At 49.2% G+C, this 13,255-nt stretch overlaps 2 protein-coding genes across 2 annotated transcripts in view; one reads left to right on the top strand and one right to left on the bottom strand.

The window, feature by feature from the left end:
• The first annotated feature begins 40 nt into the window (after positions 1 to 40).
• On the top strand, positions 41 to 5,347 carry TCF19 (transcription factor 19). The gene is made up of 3 exons (XM_044419563.1): positions 41 to 314; positions 2,235 to 2,880; positions 5,113 to 5,347. Exons 1-3 carry the CDS (start codon positions 41 to 43, stop codon positions 5,345 to 5,347), a joined length of 1,155 nt encoding a protein of 384 aa, XP_044275498.1.
• A 5,912-nt stretch (positions 5,348 to 11,259) lies between these two features.
• The window catches only part of POU5F1 (POU class 5 homeobox 1), a 33,135-nt gene continuing 31,139 nt past the window's right edge, over positions 11,260 to 13,255 (bottom strand). The window contains exon 5 of the mRNA XM_044419595.1: positions 11,260 to 12,731. Within this exon, the coding sequence (XP_044275530.1) occupies positions 12,441 to 12,731 (291 nt within the window). The 3' untranslated portion in view covers positions 11,260 to 12,440. The remainder of the gene's footprint in view (positions 12,732 to 13,255) is intronic.

The raw sequence follows: 13,255 nt of genomic DNA, 5'->3' as shown, positions 1-13,255 counted from the left end.
GCAATCCCTCCTATGTTAGTGGAGGAGGAAGGAGTTAGCCATGCTTTCTGAGGCTCTGCCTTGCTTCCAGTTACTTCGGATGGGCCCAGCTTCTCCTGGGGATTCACCCAACAGGGATCTCTACACCTTCCGACCTGCCAGGCCTAGCTGTACCTATCGGTTGGGCCGCCGAGCAGAAGTCTGTGATGTTATTCTGGTGTCAGAGCAGAACCCAGCCTTGATCTCTCGAATCCATGCAGAAATCCAGGCAGAGAGGGATGCTGACAGCACAGCTGGCGAGTGGTGTGTTGGCCTGGTGGACTACAGCACTCATGGTGAGTCCTTACAAGTGTCCGTCCTCAAGTGGGAGGAGACCAGGGTGGGAACCAAGAGTAAGCATGGCTGGCCACCTGTCAAGGGGCCACATCCCATCAGGGGCCCACACTGGCAAGAGCCTCTTTGGAGTTGCTTCTCTACTCCTTCACTGGTCCTGGCTTATTCACCTGCCTTTTCCCCAAGGCTGCAGTGGTAGTGGTGAGGAGGAGAGTGGAGGAGGAGGAGGAGATACCACTGCCTGTTTTGTTCACTGGCTCCGACTGTCAAACAAGCAGACAAGTAGCAGCCATGACGAGAAACAGGGTGAGGTGCAATAATAGCTAGTGGCAGTGGCAGTGAAATGGCAGAATCACAAGGGGAGGGGCTGGTGGGAGGTGTCTCCCCAAGGCCCTTCAAAAGCTCGCAGCTGGCGCTGGACGGGGCCGAATTCAGACCAAAGCACTGCAAGGATCACCTTTTGTTCTGGGTACCTAGTCCTAGGTGTGTTGAACGCAGGCAGGACTGGGCTTGTGCACTCTGTTAAACAGCATGGGGAGCACAGATTTTTGAAGGAAAACTAATTTGAGACAAAAAGGGTTTGATCCATTGTAAGTACTAGGACAGTTAGCTGGTGCTGCATACCTAAATACTATTTCACAGATATTTTTGTCTAGATTTAACAGTGGAGAGAGAATATCTCAGAACTGGCTTGAAAGAATTCCTTGGTGTCTCAGATGACGTTTGGGGGTCATAGGACTGTGCCCCAAAGTTTCTGTGAAATGCTTTTTGTTCTGGTGACTTCAAGACTTGCATTTATTGTGAAATAGAACCTGCTTCTGCAAATGCATAAGCCATTGTCCTCAGCCGGCTTGCAGATGCTTACAGGGGCGTATCAGAATCAACACACAAACAGCTGAGCCAAACAGCCACGAAATGCAAGAAGTACAGTTCACATGTCTTCTGTATAAAAGTCAGATAGCTTTTTGGCTCTGCTGTTTATCTTTTTCTTCCTATAACTGTGTGTGTGGGAGAGAGAAATGGCAGCAAGTCATGGGATAATTAACCCAAGATTTGGGGATGTGTGCTCTGCAGAAGCCACTTCCGGTTTTCATGAACAACCTACATCCAGCCCATTTGTAGGTTGATAATACGATGTCCAAATGCAGACACTCTGGGTTGATTACAAGCTCTGCAACCTAGAGTTAACATAACATTAATTTTTAGATTAATTCCAGGTCGTGTAACCCATAAATAGCCAGGTCAGACATTGCACTGCTAACCAAGCCACTTTGGACACTGCGCTCACAATCAACACGTGGTACGTTTGTGCGTTGTTTATGCAAGGGGCAGTGACAAACTGCATGTGTGCACACCAGCTAAGGAGAACACTTGATGCAGCTGGTGAAATTGGCTTGGCTATTCAAACCTCTTTGCCACAGTGATGCGTCACAGCAGTGTACGTGTGTGTGTGTGTTTGCTTCAGTCGACTGAACTAGCTACCTACTTCTGGCTGTATGATGGTTCAGCTGGAATGTGAGGGAAGCCCACTGTGCCTCGGGCGTCTTCATGCAGCTTTGTTCCTCTTGATCCTTAGCTCTTGGCAACTATTGCAGGAATTTTAGGGTGGGTCCTGCGGCAGAAAAGCTTGGCACAGCTCCTGGAGAACCACGGCCAGAATGCCCGACCACGCACAGGATTGTGCCCTAAGGCTGAGTGCCCTGAACCAGCGTGGCTGGCACTCATCGTTTATGTGGGGGCTGTATGACTCTTGTGCTGTTCTCCTCAGGGCCAACACGTCATGCTGACCCAGCCATGATACTTTCAGGCACATGGGCTGGTTGGTATGACAGCCATCGCTAGCTAAAATGGTGATGGCCCAGGCTGGAGAATACTGTGCTGTCTAAAGATATCCTCGGTTTCTTATCCAATTATCACTCCAGGTACCTATGTCAATGCCATCCGCATTCCCCACGGCCGGCGGGTCGACTTGACCGATGGTGATCTCCTGACCTTTGGCCACCCCAACCCGGTGCCTGAGGGCTGTGCCCTGCCAGGCCCGCACGGCAGCTCCGAGTTCTACTTCCTCTTCCAGAAGGTGCACGTTCGACCACAGGACTTTGCTGCTATCACAGAACCAAAAGCACCCTGGGCTTCCAACAGCGGCTTCCGACCGGTGCTGCCGTCTGGCAACCACCGCATCCGCCCACTGTCCCGTCACTCGGCCACTTCCCTCTCCTGCCGCTCCAAAGCTACCCTGATCCTCAACTCCATCGGCAGCCTCAGCAAACTCAAGCCGCAGCCGTTCACGTTCTCCCTGGGCCGGGCGCGATGCGCGGAACCCCCTGCCCAGCCGAGGGCTTCTCGGAACCGCCGCAAGTCGGCACATACCCTGCTGCCCGAACTGGAGGATGAGATCACGCGCCTTGAAGAGGAGCAGCTGCTGCCCGGCAAGGGGCAGCACCCGAGTCATTTCACACATTGTCACGCCAGCAGCCCCACCTCCTTGCAGCTCCAGCAGCGAGTGCCAGAGGGAAGCAAGAGCTCGCAGGAAGATGTCGGACCAAAGCTTCACATCACGCCCAGTGGGTGAGCTCCTTTCTAAATCTACACCATCATCGTCGTCGTCGTCGTCATGTGCCTGCAGTGTGGGACTGGGCTAGAGGAGAGCCAGGATCAAGTCCCACCTGGCCACAGTGCTCCCTGGGTGACTTTGGGCTAGTCACTGTCTCTCAACCTAACCCACCTCACAGGGTTGTTGCAGAGATAATATTGAGAGGAGGAGGTTTTTGTAAACTGTCTTGAGTTCCTTGAAGGAAAAAGGTGGGGTATAAATAAATAGTAATAAGAACATGTATATGCCCCCTTATCCGCTCAAATGTCATGAAGTTTGTGTACAATCATTTTAAATAGTAAAACTAAGGCGACAGAACACTGAAAACAGTGGCCCACACCAGAAGCTCCTCCCTCCCCCAGTTATAGGCAGGTTGCTGGTTTAGCAAAGTTAAGAAAGACTTCTGGGGCTCTGGAGGGTGGCTGCTTGTCAGGATAGACTGTGCTGGGCTAGAGATACCAATGCTCAGACTTGGCATAATGTGGCTGTTTCATGTGTTGATATCTAAGTGTATATGGATGAAGCTTCTAGAGGCCAATAGCTCCTATTTCTTTGCCATGCCCAGCTAGCATGCCTGCCTTCTTCTGCCACGCCTTACAAGCCTAGGAATCCACAGCTGCTTTCTAGGTAGCAGAGTTCTCCTGCCTGCTGAACTGGCATGTGCATCGAACACAATGGCTGCATGTGTAAAAATGTCTGTTTACAGACTTCTCGCTTATATTTAATGTTCTGTTTATCCTTTCATAATGCATGACGATTTTACCTGGACCTGTGTGGTGACAGGAACAGCAGTCCAATTCATAAGGACATATGGGGGCAGAAGCACGCCCCAGTGACTAAGTCAGGAGCTGGCAAGGGAGGCAAAACAGCCTTTTAGAGAAGTGAGAGTAATACGAATGCAGGGAATGCCTTCTGGATCAGGCTGGAGGCCCCTCTTAATAGCATTCTGTTTCTGCATGGTCAGCCAGGTGCCTTAGGGAAGCTCACCAGCAGGACACGAGTGTGTAGCCGCACACTCCTGCTCAAGTTTCCTGGCGACTGGCATGCAGAACTGTAAAATCTAATGCTGCAAGTAACAAAGAGCCAACATGACTAGTAGCCGTTGGCAACCTTATCCTTAAAAAGATGTTTAATCACCTTTTAAAGCCATCTAAGTAGGCAGCCATGGCCACATCCCTTTCCATTTAAGTTTTATAAATTGTGCTGCATGAAAATAGTCCTTTTATTAATCAGCTATGGATCAACTGCCTGTCAGTGTCTGAGTTCTACCATTATGAAAGAAAATGGGGTAGGGTGAAGGCTACCCCATACCCAATTTTGCAAACCTTTATCATGCTTTTCTAGAGTCCATTTTTTCCCCAAAAACTAAAAATGCCCCAGGCCTTAGCTCGCAGGGAAGATGCTCCAGCATCTCTCCCACTCATTAATTTCCCCCCTTGGCAGTGTTCCAGCTCTGCAATTCAGTGTGGCCACCAATCTCTCTCAAGTGTCTGCAGACACTTTCTGACGCGGGCGTTTGCAGCTTTATGACCTGCTCTTCTAGACAGGAAAGAAGAGGATCAGCAAATAACCTGCAAATTTGTCCGCAAACGAGGATCTGCTCCCAGCACTTTATTCCGCAGATGTGGAATTGCTGTACAGAGAGACTCCTTGGGATTAATGCAACTGCAGAATAGAAGTTGAGTAAATGAATATACTTGTCTCGAAGGCCTTCCCTGCCACCCTCACACCCACACCCACCAATCATGTTCCTCCTTTAGTGGCAGTTGACGGGGATGTAAATTGAGCAGAGGTATTAGGATCCAGCTCTAAATTCCATCGCAGCACCTTTTCAGTGCTAAGGTGGAGATACCTGGCAAGTTGCCTGTCGAAGAGAAGGCAGTACGATGAGGCAAGAGGTGCTTGGAACCTCGAGGGCCCCGTTGCTGTGGGTGATGCTCTCCGCACAGAGGGACTGGGGATGAGGGGGACACGCAAGCTGTGGTGACCCCCCATTGCCCCCATTACTTTTTAGGTAGAGAATTTTGGTGTTTGAACTGTGCGCTTGTGAAGTGGTGCGTCATAGTGCAATTGGCCATAACATCATCTATAAATGCAACTCTGCACGGAAAGGTAGGCTTGGCTCTTCGGACACGTGGGAAATGTGCTGTGCTGGTGGGGAGAAAATGAGCCGTGCTGAGAATGCCTTCCGGTCTTTTCCTTTGCAGGAAACGGCGGGGTCGACCGCGGAAGAACCCTCTAGGGGGCACCTGCCAGGTGTTCTCCCAGACTCTGTCTGCATCTGAGCCATGTGCAGCGCCCCGGTGCCGCCTCCCTCAGGACGAGATGGTGGAGTGGGTCCAGTGTGATGGCTGCGATGCCTGGTTCCACGTTGCGTGTGTGGGCTGCAGCTACAGCGCTGTGAAGGAGGCAGATTTCCGCTGTGCTGCCTGCCGCTCCTAACGGAGGTGAGGATGGCAAGGGAGAGGAGCGGCCCCCGGGAAGCAGGTAATCTCAGTGCACCTAAGTGTGACGCATGAGAACTTTAAACAAAACGTGCCAGGTGGACACGCATGGAGCAGGGAAAATTTGCACAAGGAGTATATGGTTTCATGGGCAAACAAACAAGGAATTGTGATGAACAGTGTGTGGATGAAGGACCAACTGAAAAATATAATCAACCTGAAGAAATGGAAGACTGTCAGAGAGAATTGTTGGAAGCATTACCTGACCTACAAGAACCCGAATCCTACCTAGCTTTTTGCTTTCTTTTTCTTCTTTGTGTAAAGGAGTCACACTGCCCAGTGGTCAGCACTCCCTCCCTCCCTCCCTCTCGAGAACCACTGCACTGGTTAGGCCGTGAGTATCAGTGGGAATGTGGTGGAGCCGCTTCTGCACTACACGCTGCAGGTGTCCACAAATGGGAGCCAGTGCAAACAGGCTAGCCTGAGCATGAAAATGCTTGCCAGGGACCGCTGGTGCGGATAAGCGACACCACAGTGCCTTCCGGGCCTCAGAACCTTTGGAGGTATACAAAGAAAGGCATCCCAGTACATGGGAACAATTCAGAGGAAAGGCTTGTGAAATTCTGAAAGCATCAACGTGGATGGACACAAATGTGCTGGCTTCCTAACCACACCCACTGGTTTGCTTAAAAGAGGTCACCCTAAGCCTTACACTGGGTGAGAGCCCTGTTGTCTGGGCAACCAGCCAAGCTGCAAAAGGATCGACTTCGGAGAAGCCCTGCCCAGCCTGAGACTCCAAAGAAGCCAGCTGGTGAGGGAGCCGCATGGCACGTGTGTCTCCAGAACACTCCCTGCTGACACTTCATTAGGCACACATGACACAACCAACACTGGGACAGTTGTCCAAGAGCAAAGGGGCTGAACCCAGTAAGGACGATGGTCCTGCCTTTCCAAGGTTTTTGGTGTTTTGTTTTAACACCAAGGGATAAATTATGAAATGAAGGTTAAAACAAATAGCTGGGAATATTATTTTCTGAAGAGGTAGCCACAGCGAGGCCGTGCCTTGATCTGATGGGGCAGACACAGGGTTTACATACCTGCCCTGTTCACTTACGAAGCCTGTGTGTATTTTGAATTTCCCCCCAAAGGGAGAATGCAGGTGAGGAGAGCTGCTCCCACCACCCCTTTGGTCTCAGTGTGCTCTTCTTTCTACCCTTGGACAGAATTGATGGAACTTAGCAGGGGTGCGGGTTAAATTCTCCTCAGAAATGTCCCTGTTTGATATTAGAAGAACAAATCATCCCCTTGCACTCTCCTCCCACGGGACGGAAACATGAATGATGATAGATGTCCGCCTTCTCTCGAATTCAGCCCTGAGTCCTTCGCAGCAAAAGCAACCATCTTCTAGCACTTTACAGGCTGACAGAGTCATTGTGGCAGCAGCTTTCACGGGCCAGAGCCAGCCAGGGAACACACTCTTGGTGCAGATCTGTTGGGCTGCAAGATTTGTAGCAATGGCGCAGTCCCCAAAGAGTTGCAGAAATGCTAGCGCAGCATGCCTCTTGTCCATCCCTGCTGCTGTCTCAGGAGCAGGAGGGCAGGACAGGGCGTGCTCATGGGGCCTTGCTGGCTCTGCCTTCCCACTGCGGCAAGCGCCCTGCTAGGAGCAAGGCCAGTGGCTTCTCCGGGAGACAGAAGGCAGGTGGCAGCTCTTGCGGGTAGCGAGTGGCAAAGTGAGTCTGCGCGGCTGCGGCCAAGGTGGAAGAATAATGGGCTCAAGGGGTCGCTTGCACATGTGAGAGAAAAGGAAGGAATATGCTGCTTTCCCTGCCTTGCCGAGGCTACAGCAAGCCAGTGATGTTACGTTTCAGTTTACTCTCAACCTGGAAGTCCTGGGATTTGCAGCCACTGGCCACTGGGACTGGAAAATGAGGAAGACTTAGCCTTAACTTGGAACACTGGGTTGCCCCGGCTGTGCCCGTGAAAGCTGGCTTGTCAGATTGGCATCCTTGCCCTAGTGGGAAGACACTGCAGAAGTGGACAGCAGGTTGCTGCGCTTGCAGAAGGCGCCTTCTGGATCTAACCTCCAGACAGGGACAGAGAGGGGACTTTTGACGCATGGCGAGACCCAGTGTGCTGAAATGCAGCATGAGACAGGAGCTCTGCAGTACCCTTAAGACGGAGCCCAGGTCCATACACAAGAGCAGAATGACTCAGACTGAAGGCACTGTGATACCGTTTCCTTAAGCTGACCAAGTGTCTCTGTTCACAAAAGCTTGTGCCCAGTAAACCTGTGCGGACAGTGTGGGCCTCCTTAAGGCTTCTTGCATGCAGAGATCAAACAGACGTCATCTTTTCACCATTCATGATTCCGATTTTGAGCCAAGGAGTTGGGGAACCTTTTTAAGTGAGCGAGAATACACTAGCAACAGAGCCACGAAATAGTTTTACATGAACACACAAATGCACGGGACACCACCTGCAAGGGCTGGGCAGATGTGCTCCCCTTTATCAGAGAGCCAAAACCTAGAACTGAGGAGGACCATCCGTTTTTTGGCTCCAGCAGCTCAAGGCACCCCTGGAAATGGCAAAACCCCACGTCTTATTCCTGCCCTTTGGCAGATGGTAGAATGGCATAAATGATGATTGATGATGAAACTACCCCAGGTACAGAAATGGGGGCTTCAAGCTGTTTCACATAATTCCTTTGTACTGTCGCCTTCAGACAGTACCTTCTCTTCAGGAACTCAGCCAAAAATCAAGCCCAGACCTCAGGAGTCCCAGCCTGTTAATAAGGGGAGACAGCACTAAACCACCGCAGGGGAGGGATACACACCAGTTGCAAGCACTATGTTGGAAAGGAAAATGCTGCCTTCTGAGGACCAGCAGTTCCGCTGCCTTTTTGCAGCTGTTGTCTCACATTGCTTGCAAGATCAACTGTACTCTGTGCAAGGAAAATGTATTTTCCACTTCAACATCACACTGTTATTTACCCTGTGTGCACCTTTAAAGACGAAGTATAGCAGCACCAAAACCCCCCCCCCCCCCGCTTTTGCTGTTTCTACTGTTAGACGTGCTGAGAATGCCTTCTAAAATGATGAATCGAAAATAAGCTACAATATGTATAGGGAACTTTCTGCAACAAAAATAAGCAACATAAATAACCAAAGACCATTTAGGAAGGTTAGTTCCTGCCAGCTTATTCTGCCCTGTTGTTTATCTTTGGGGAAGGAAGGAAGGAAGGAAGGAAGGAAGGGTTACTCTTCACTGCAGGAGGTCATTTCAGTTTGCAGCTGGCATGATTACAGATCCTGAAATAAAACCCAGTGTGTAACTGTGTCCCTTGTGAAATCTATTTTATATGCATTGCATTTACATTTATTGATTTAAAATTCTCTTCCTGACAGCATGCTGCAATAAGGTCTGAAATCTGACCAGTTAAATTGATGGTCAAGAATTTAAACAACTTGGAGAATGAGAGTTCTCCAGTGAACACAGCAAAGGCAGAGAAGCTTTGTGACATTTTGAGTTTGGCAACTCTTACTGACCTGCGTCAGTGCACAGGAGAACTATCAGGCTTGTTGAGTCAATTCACTACAGTTAAGCGGCCTAATAATTAAGACACATGTACGGCCACCTCAGAAACATGGCCCAGAGCATCTCTGCAACATGCAGCAGGCCAGCCCATTTGGAAAGTAGTTGCCACACCTGCATACTGCAATCCTAACGGCACTGAAAATGTGACCTGCAAGAAAACATTGCAGTGTGGCGTTGCTCTAGCTCAGGGTTGTGGACCGACCTACCTGCCCCAACTGGGATGCTGCATTAGATTCCCCCTTCCTCCTGGCGTTCGTTTTTCTTCCCAATTCAGCATACAGTACCCAAAGCTTCACTGGGCTATGTTTCGGGTTTTTCCCTGTATTCCCCAAGAATGTTTTTTTCTGAAGACTTTTAACTTCTAAAGTGCAATTCTAAAGTGTGTGGTCCATGTATGTGTACATGCATACACACTCTACCGCATACAATTGAGACTCCACTCAAATCTAATTCTTGTTCAAGAGTTGTTCAGAAGAAATGAAGCCAACTCTCTCCCCCACCCCCTCCAGAATTCTGCTCTCAAACTACCCAGCAATCCGGACTACTATCCCTTTTCCCACCAGTAATCCACTCTCATTGAGGGGTCCTGGCATCTCACACTGTTAGGTGGAACTTTCTGAAGAGTGGAATGCTCTCGGAACAAGCTCTAGGGTTTCTGCCATAGAAGCTGCACTGCTGCCAGACGCTCTGAAAACAAGTGTTCCAGGTATGAAACCACAGAGCCTCTTCCTAGAGTGCCTTTCCCTAAGTTTCTGCTCTGGAGGCTATATGGCTGGCTTCAGCTAGCAGCCAGGATGGATCGCATTAAAAAGATACCTAAAAATAGCTCATTGGATTGTATTAAAGTAAACAAAACACACAAAATTCCTTTGTGGGGGAATAAGAACCAGGTGGCTGAGCTCATGGAAAGATTTGGCATGTATTTAGAAAATGGGAACAACCAATGTATAAGTCAGTGACAAAATTGGGAAGTAGACACACTTGGCTGGATCCCACTTCAACTGGTGCCAAAAGTTGAAAATGTTGTGGAAATGTGGCCAGAACAATGAATTGTAGTATGGGGAGGGGGGAAGGGGGGACAGTGGGGTGCCTGACCCGGCTTCTCCTCCTAGCTGGTCTCTTGCTTCAACCCAGTGCAAGAATTGTTTTATTCACTCCTGTCCCTTATTCATTTTTCAACCACTCCATTAAGCATGCCATTCTTTGACCTCCTTACTTTGTGGCTTTATGGTTTATGATGATGGTAGAGATAAATGCTAACACACCCTTGAAGCTGGGAGAATATCCCCTACTTAACCAGGTGAAAGGTGGTGATGCCACCATGGTAAAGTCTCCTTATTCCTCATTTAACACTACCTCTCATTTCCGTCTCAAAGCTATTCTGAACAAAGCAAAGGAACACAGGCAGACTTGCAAAAGTAGTGGTGGTTGTTGTTAGTCATGAAGTTGTGTCCGACCCATCATGACCCCATGGACAACATTCCTCTAGGCCTGCCTGTCCTCCACCATCCTCTGGAGTCCACCCAAGCTCACACCAACTGCTTCAGTGACTCCATCTAGCCACTTCATCCTCCTCCTTTTGCCATCTATTGTTCCCAGCATTAGGCTCTTCTCCAGGGAGTCCTTCCTTCTCATTAGGTGGCCAAAGTATTTGAGTTTCATCTTCAGGATCTGGCCTTCTAAAGAGCAGTCAGGGTTGACCTCCTCTAGGACTCATTGGTTTGATGGTCTTGCAGTCCAGGGGACTCGCAGGAGTCTCCTCCAGCACCACAATTCAAAGGCCTCAATCCTTTGGTGCTCAGCCTTCCTTATGGTCCAGCTTTCACAGCCATACATCGCAACTGGGAAAACCATAGCCTTGACTATATGCACTTTTGTTGGCAGGGTGATGTCTCTGCTTTTTAGTATGCTGTCTAGATTTGCCATAACTTTCCTCCCCAGGAGCAAGCGTCTTTTAATTTCTTGGCTGCAGTCCATGTCTGCGGTGATCTTGGAGCCCAGGACAATAAAATCTGTCACTACCTCCATTTCTTCCCCATCTATTTGCCAGGAAGTGAGAGGACCGGATGCCATGATCTTAGTTTTCTTGATGTTGCGTTTCAAGCCAACTTTTGCACTCTCCTCCTTCACTTGCATCAAAAGGCTCTTTAGTTCCTCTTTCTCTACACTGCTTATTTCTGTTTGGAGACAACAGGGGATGGTACTGACTATGAAAACTGTGAAATACATGGATGGCTAACTGTGGTCAGTATATTAATGCAAATCTAGCAATAAGTATTCTGCTTTCCCAAACACAAAGGCACAGAGGCAAAGTATGGTTAGCAAATTTTAATAGGGGTCTCTTATGAGAAATGTCATGCATACAACTAAGAGTGCCAAGAGCACATTATGAAACTTAAATCAAATACAGAGACCAAATAATTATGATTTTAAAAAAACACATTACAACCACCATTCCTCTCCCACACTAGAAACAATAGTTAATACCGATAGGTAGGTATTCAAGTCAAAGAAGTGGGGAAGGGAGTAAAGAGGAGATCCTGCTGAATTTAAAATTTCTCTTAAAAGCATTGTTTCAGATGCCTGCAACAACTGTTCAGTGTGGCACGTTAAAAAGGGATTTTTAAAAGCCTAAACCAATGGAGGAAGACACTGCTTTAAATACCCTGCATCATATTTTTAGGAAGCCATGCAGATATTCTAGACTAGGTGTGGGAAGAAGGCAGATGTTTGGGACTTCAACTCCCAGAAGCCACTTGTAGTCTGGTCAAGGGTTGGGAATGCTGGGAGCTGAAAGTCCAAAAGACCAGAAGACCTGCCCTCTTGTTACATAGATCAATTGGCAATATTTAGCAGAAAGGAAGGACGACATGAATCCATAGATTCTGTCCCAGCTGGTGTGTCTTCAAAGGCAGCACACATTGGTTGCACTTCCTATTCTCAACTTATCTGTTTTACATGTACTAAAAAAAAGCTAAAAAATTTCCCATGCCCGTTGGAGACTGATACTTAAAATGTGTTCGAGCCAGATTATGCTTAGGCTCCTGGAGACTCTTGGTGCTTTCATTCTTGGACAGGACAGGAGAAACGTGTCTGAATTGCAATTTCCTCACAGATTACAGATTTGCTCCTGTGATGGAGATATCAGCAGGTGTCAATGGCTCTAGGAAACAAAGTCCTATGCCCTCCAGCTGGGAGTTAATGAGGTCTGTGCCCCGAGGAATATTTTTTAAAAATGACAGTGGCTCTTAGAAGGAAAAGCCCAATATAGGAAAAGCCCAGTTGTAAGAATCACAATGAAAATCATAATCAGAAGTGGAGTATCACAGAAAACCGGCATCCCTGATTTAAAAAGCAAGGAGAGGACACATACAAGACCCTCTCCCCTTCCTAAAGATTACCCTGATTAAAGAAAAAGGAAGTTAAGAAGCAGAAGGTGGCTGGAGGATGTCCTCTTGATTAAAGATGTGGGAGAGGCTTGCTTAAAGGGCACTTCAGCTTGAATGCATAGGGTGGCCCATGACGGCAGAGCTGGATGTGGAAGGGACAAAGGAGTCCCCGTCATGAAACTGGGGCAGGTAAAGAGTGGCGAAGGCAGCTGTATTGTAGCCCTGGGGCGCCGGGGGTAGCTGGTGGTGGGCAGCACTGAGCCCGGGTGGCGGGGCTTGGAGGGAGCCATGGGAGAAGTGCGCTGGTAGCGCAGGGCCATCGCAGTCATCCCGAGCGCCAGCTCCTACGTTGCGCTTGCCCTTCTGGCGACGATTGCAGAACCAGACACGGACGACCTGCAAAGGGCAAGGGGATGGGGGGGGGGGCACACAGACACACAGGTGTTATTGCCAAGTGACTCCTGCCCTCTCCACACACGTGCCGATACTCCCCTGCAGACCTTCTCTCCACTTCCCCTCACAGCTCATGCCCAGAGTGATTGGTAGCCCCTTCTTTGGGAATTATCCGGCAGGAAAGCGGACGCAAGAGCCCAGCTATATGCCTTCAGTCCCACCCTGGACGGGCTCAGGAAGCTGGGCAGGGCGGGTTGGGCCTGCACCTCCCTTCAAGGGGTCCTGTGTGCCTTGCTCACCTCCTGGCCTAACTACTCGTAACCTCAGAAGCCACAAGAAAATGAGACGTCTTTATATGCACACAGATTCCTGCGAACATTCCTGCGTATCCCAAACGGAGATCGCCCTCTCATGCCACTGTCTGAGTGCTCTGACATTCAAGAGCGAGCGACATTTGAGTATTAACAGGTTTCCTGATTTGGAGGCACACGTCCTGCACTCACCCAGATGCTACACATACTGCTGCT

Source organism: Varanus komodoensis, unplaced genomic scaffold (assembly GCF_004798865.1).
Source record: "Varanus komodoensis strain SLA01 unplaced genomic scaffold, ASM479886v1 scaffold105, whole genome shotgun sequence".
Classification (NCBI taxonomy): domain Eukaryota; kingdom Metazoa; phylum Chordata; class Lepidosauria; order Squamata; family Varanidae; genus Varanus; species Varanus komodoensis.
The sequence above is the reverse complement of the archived record's forward strand: the minus strand, read 5'-3'. Positions and strand labels throughout refer to the sequence as shown.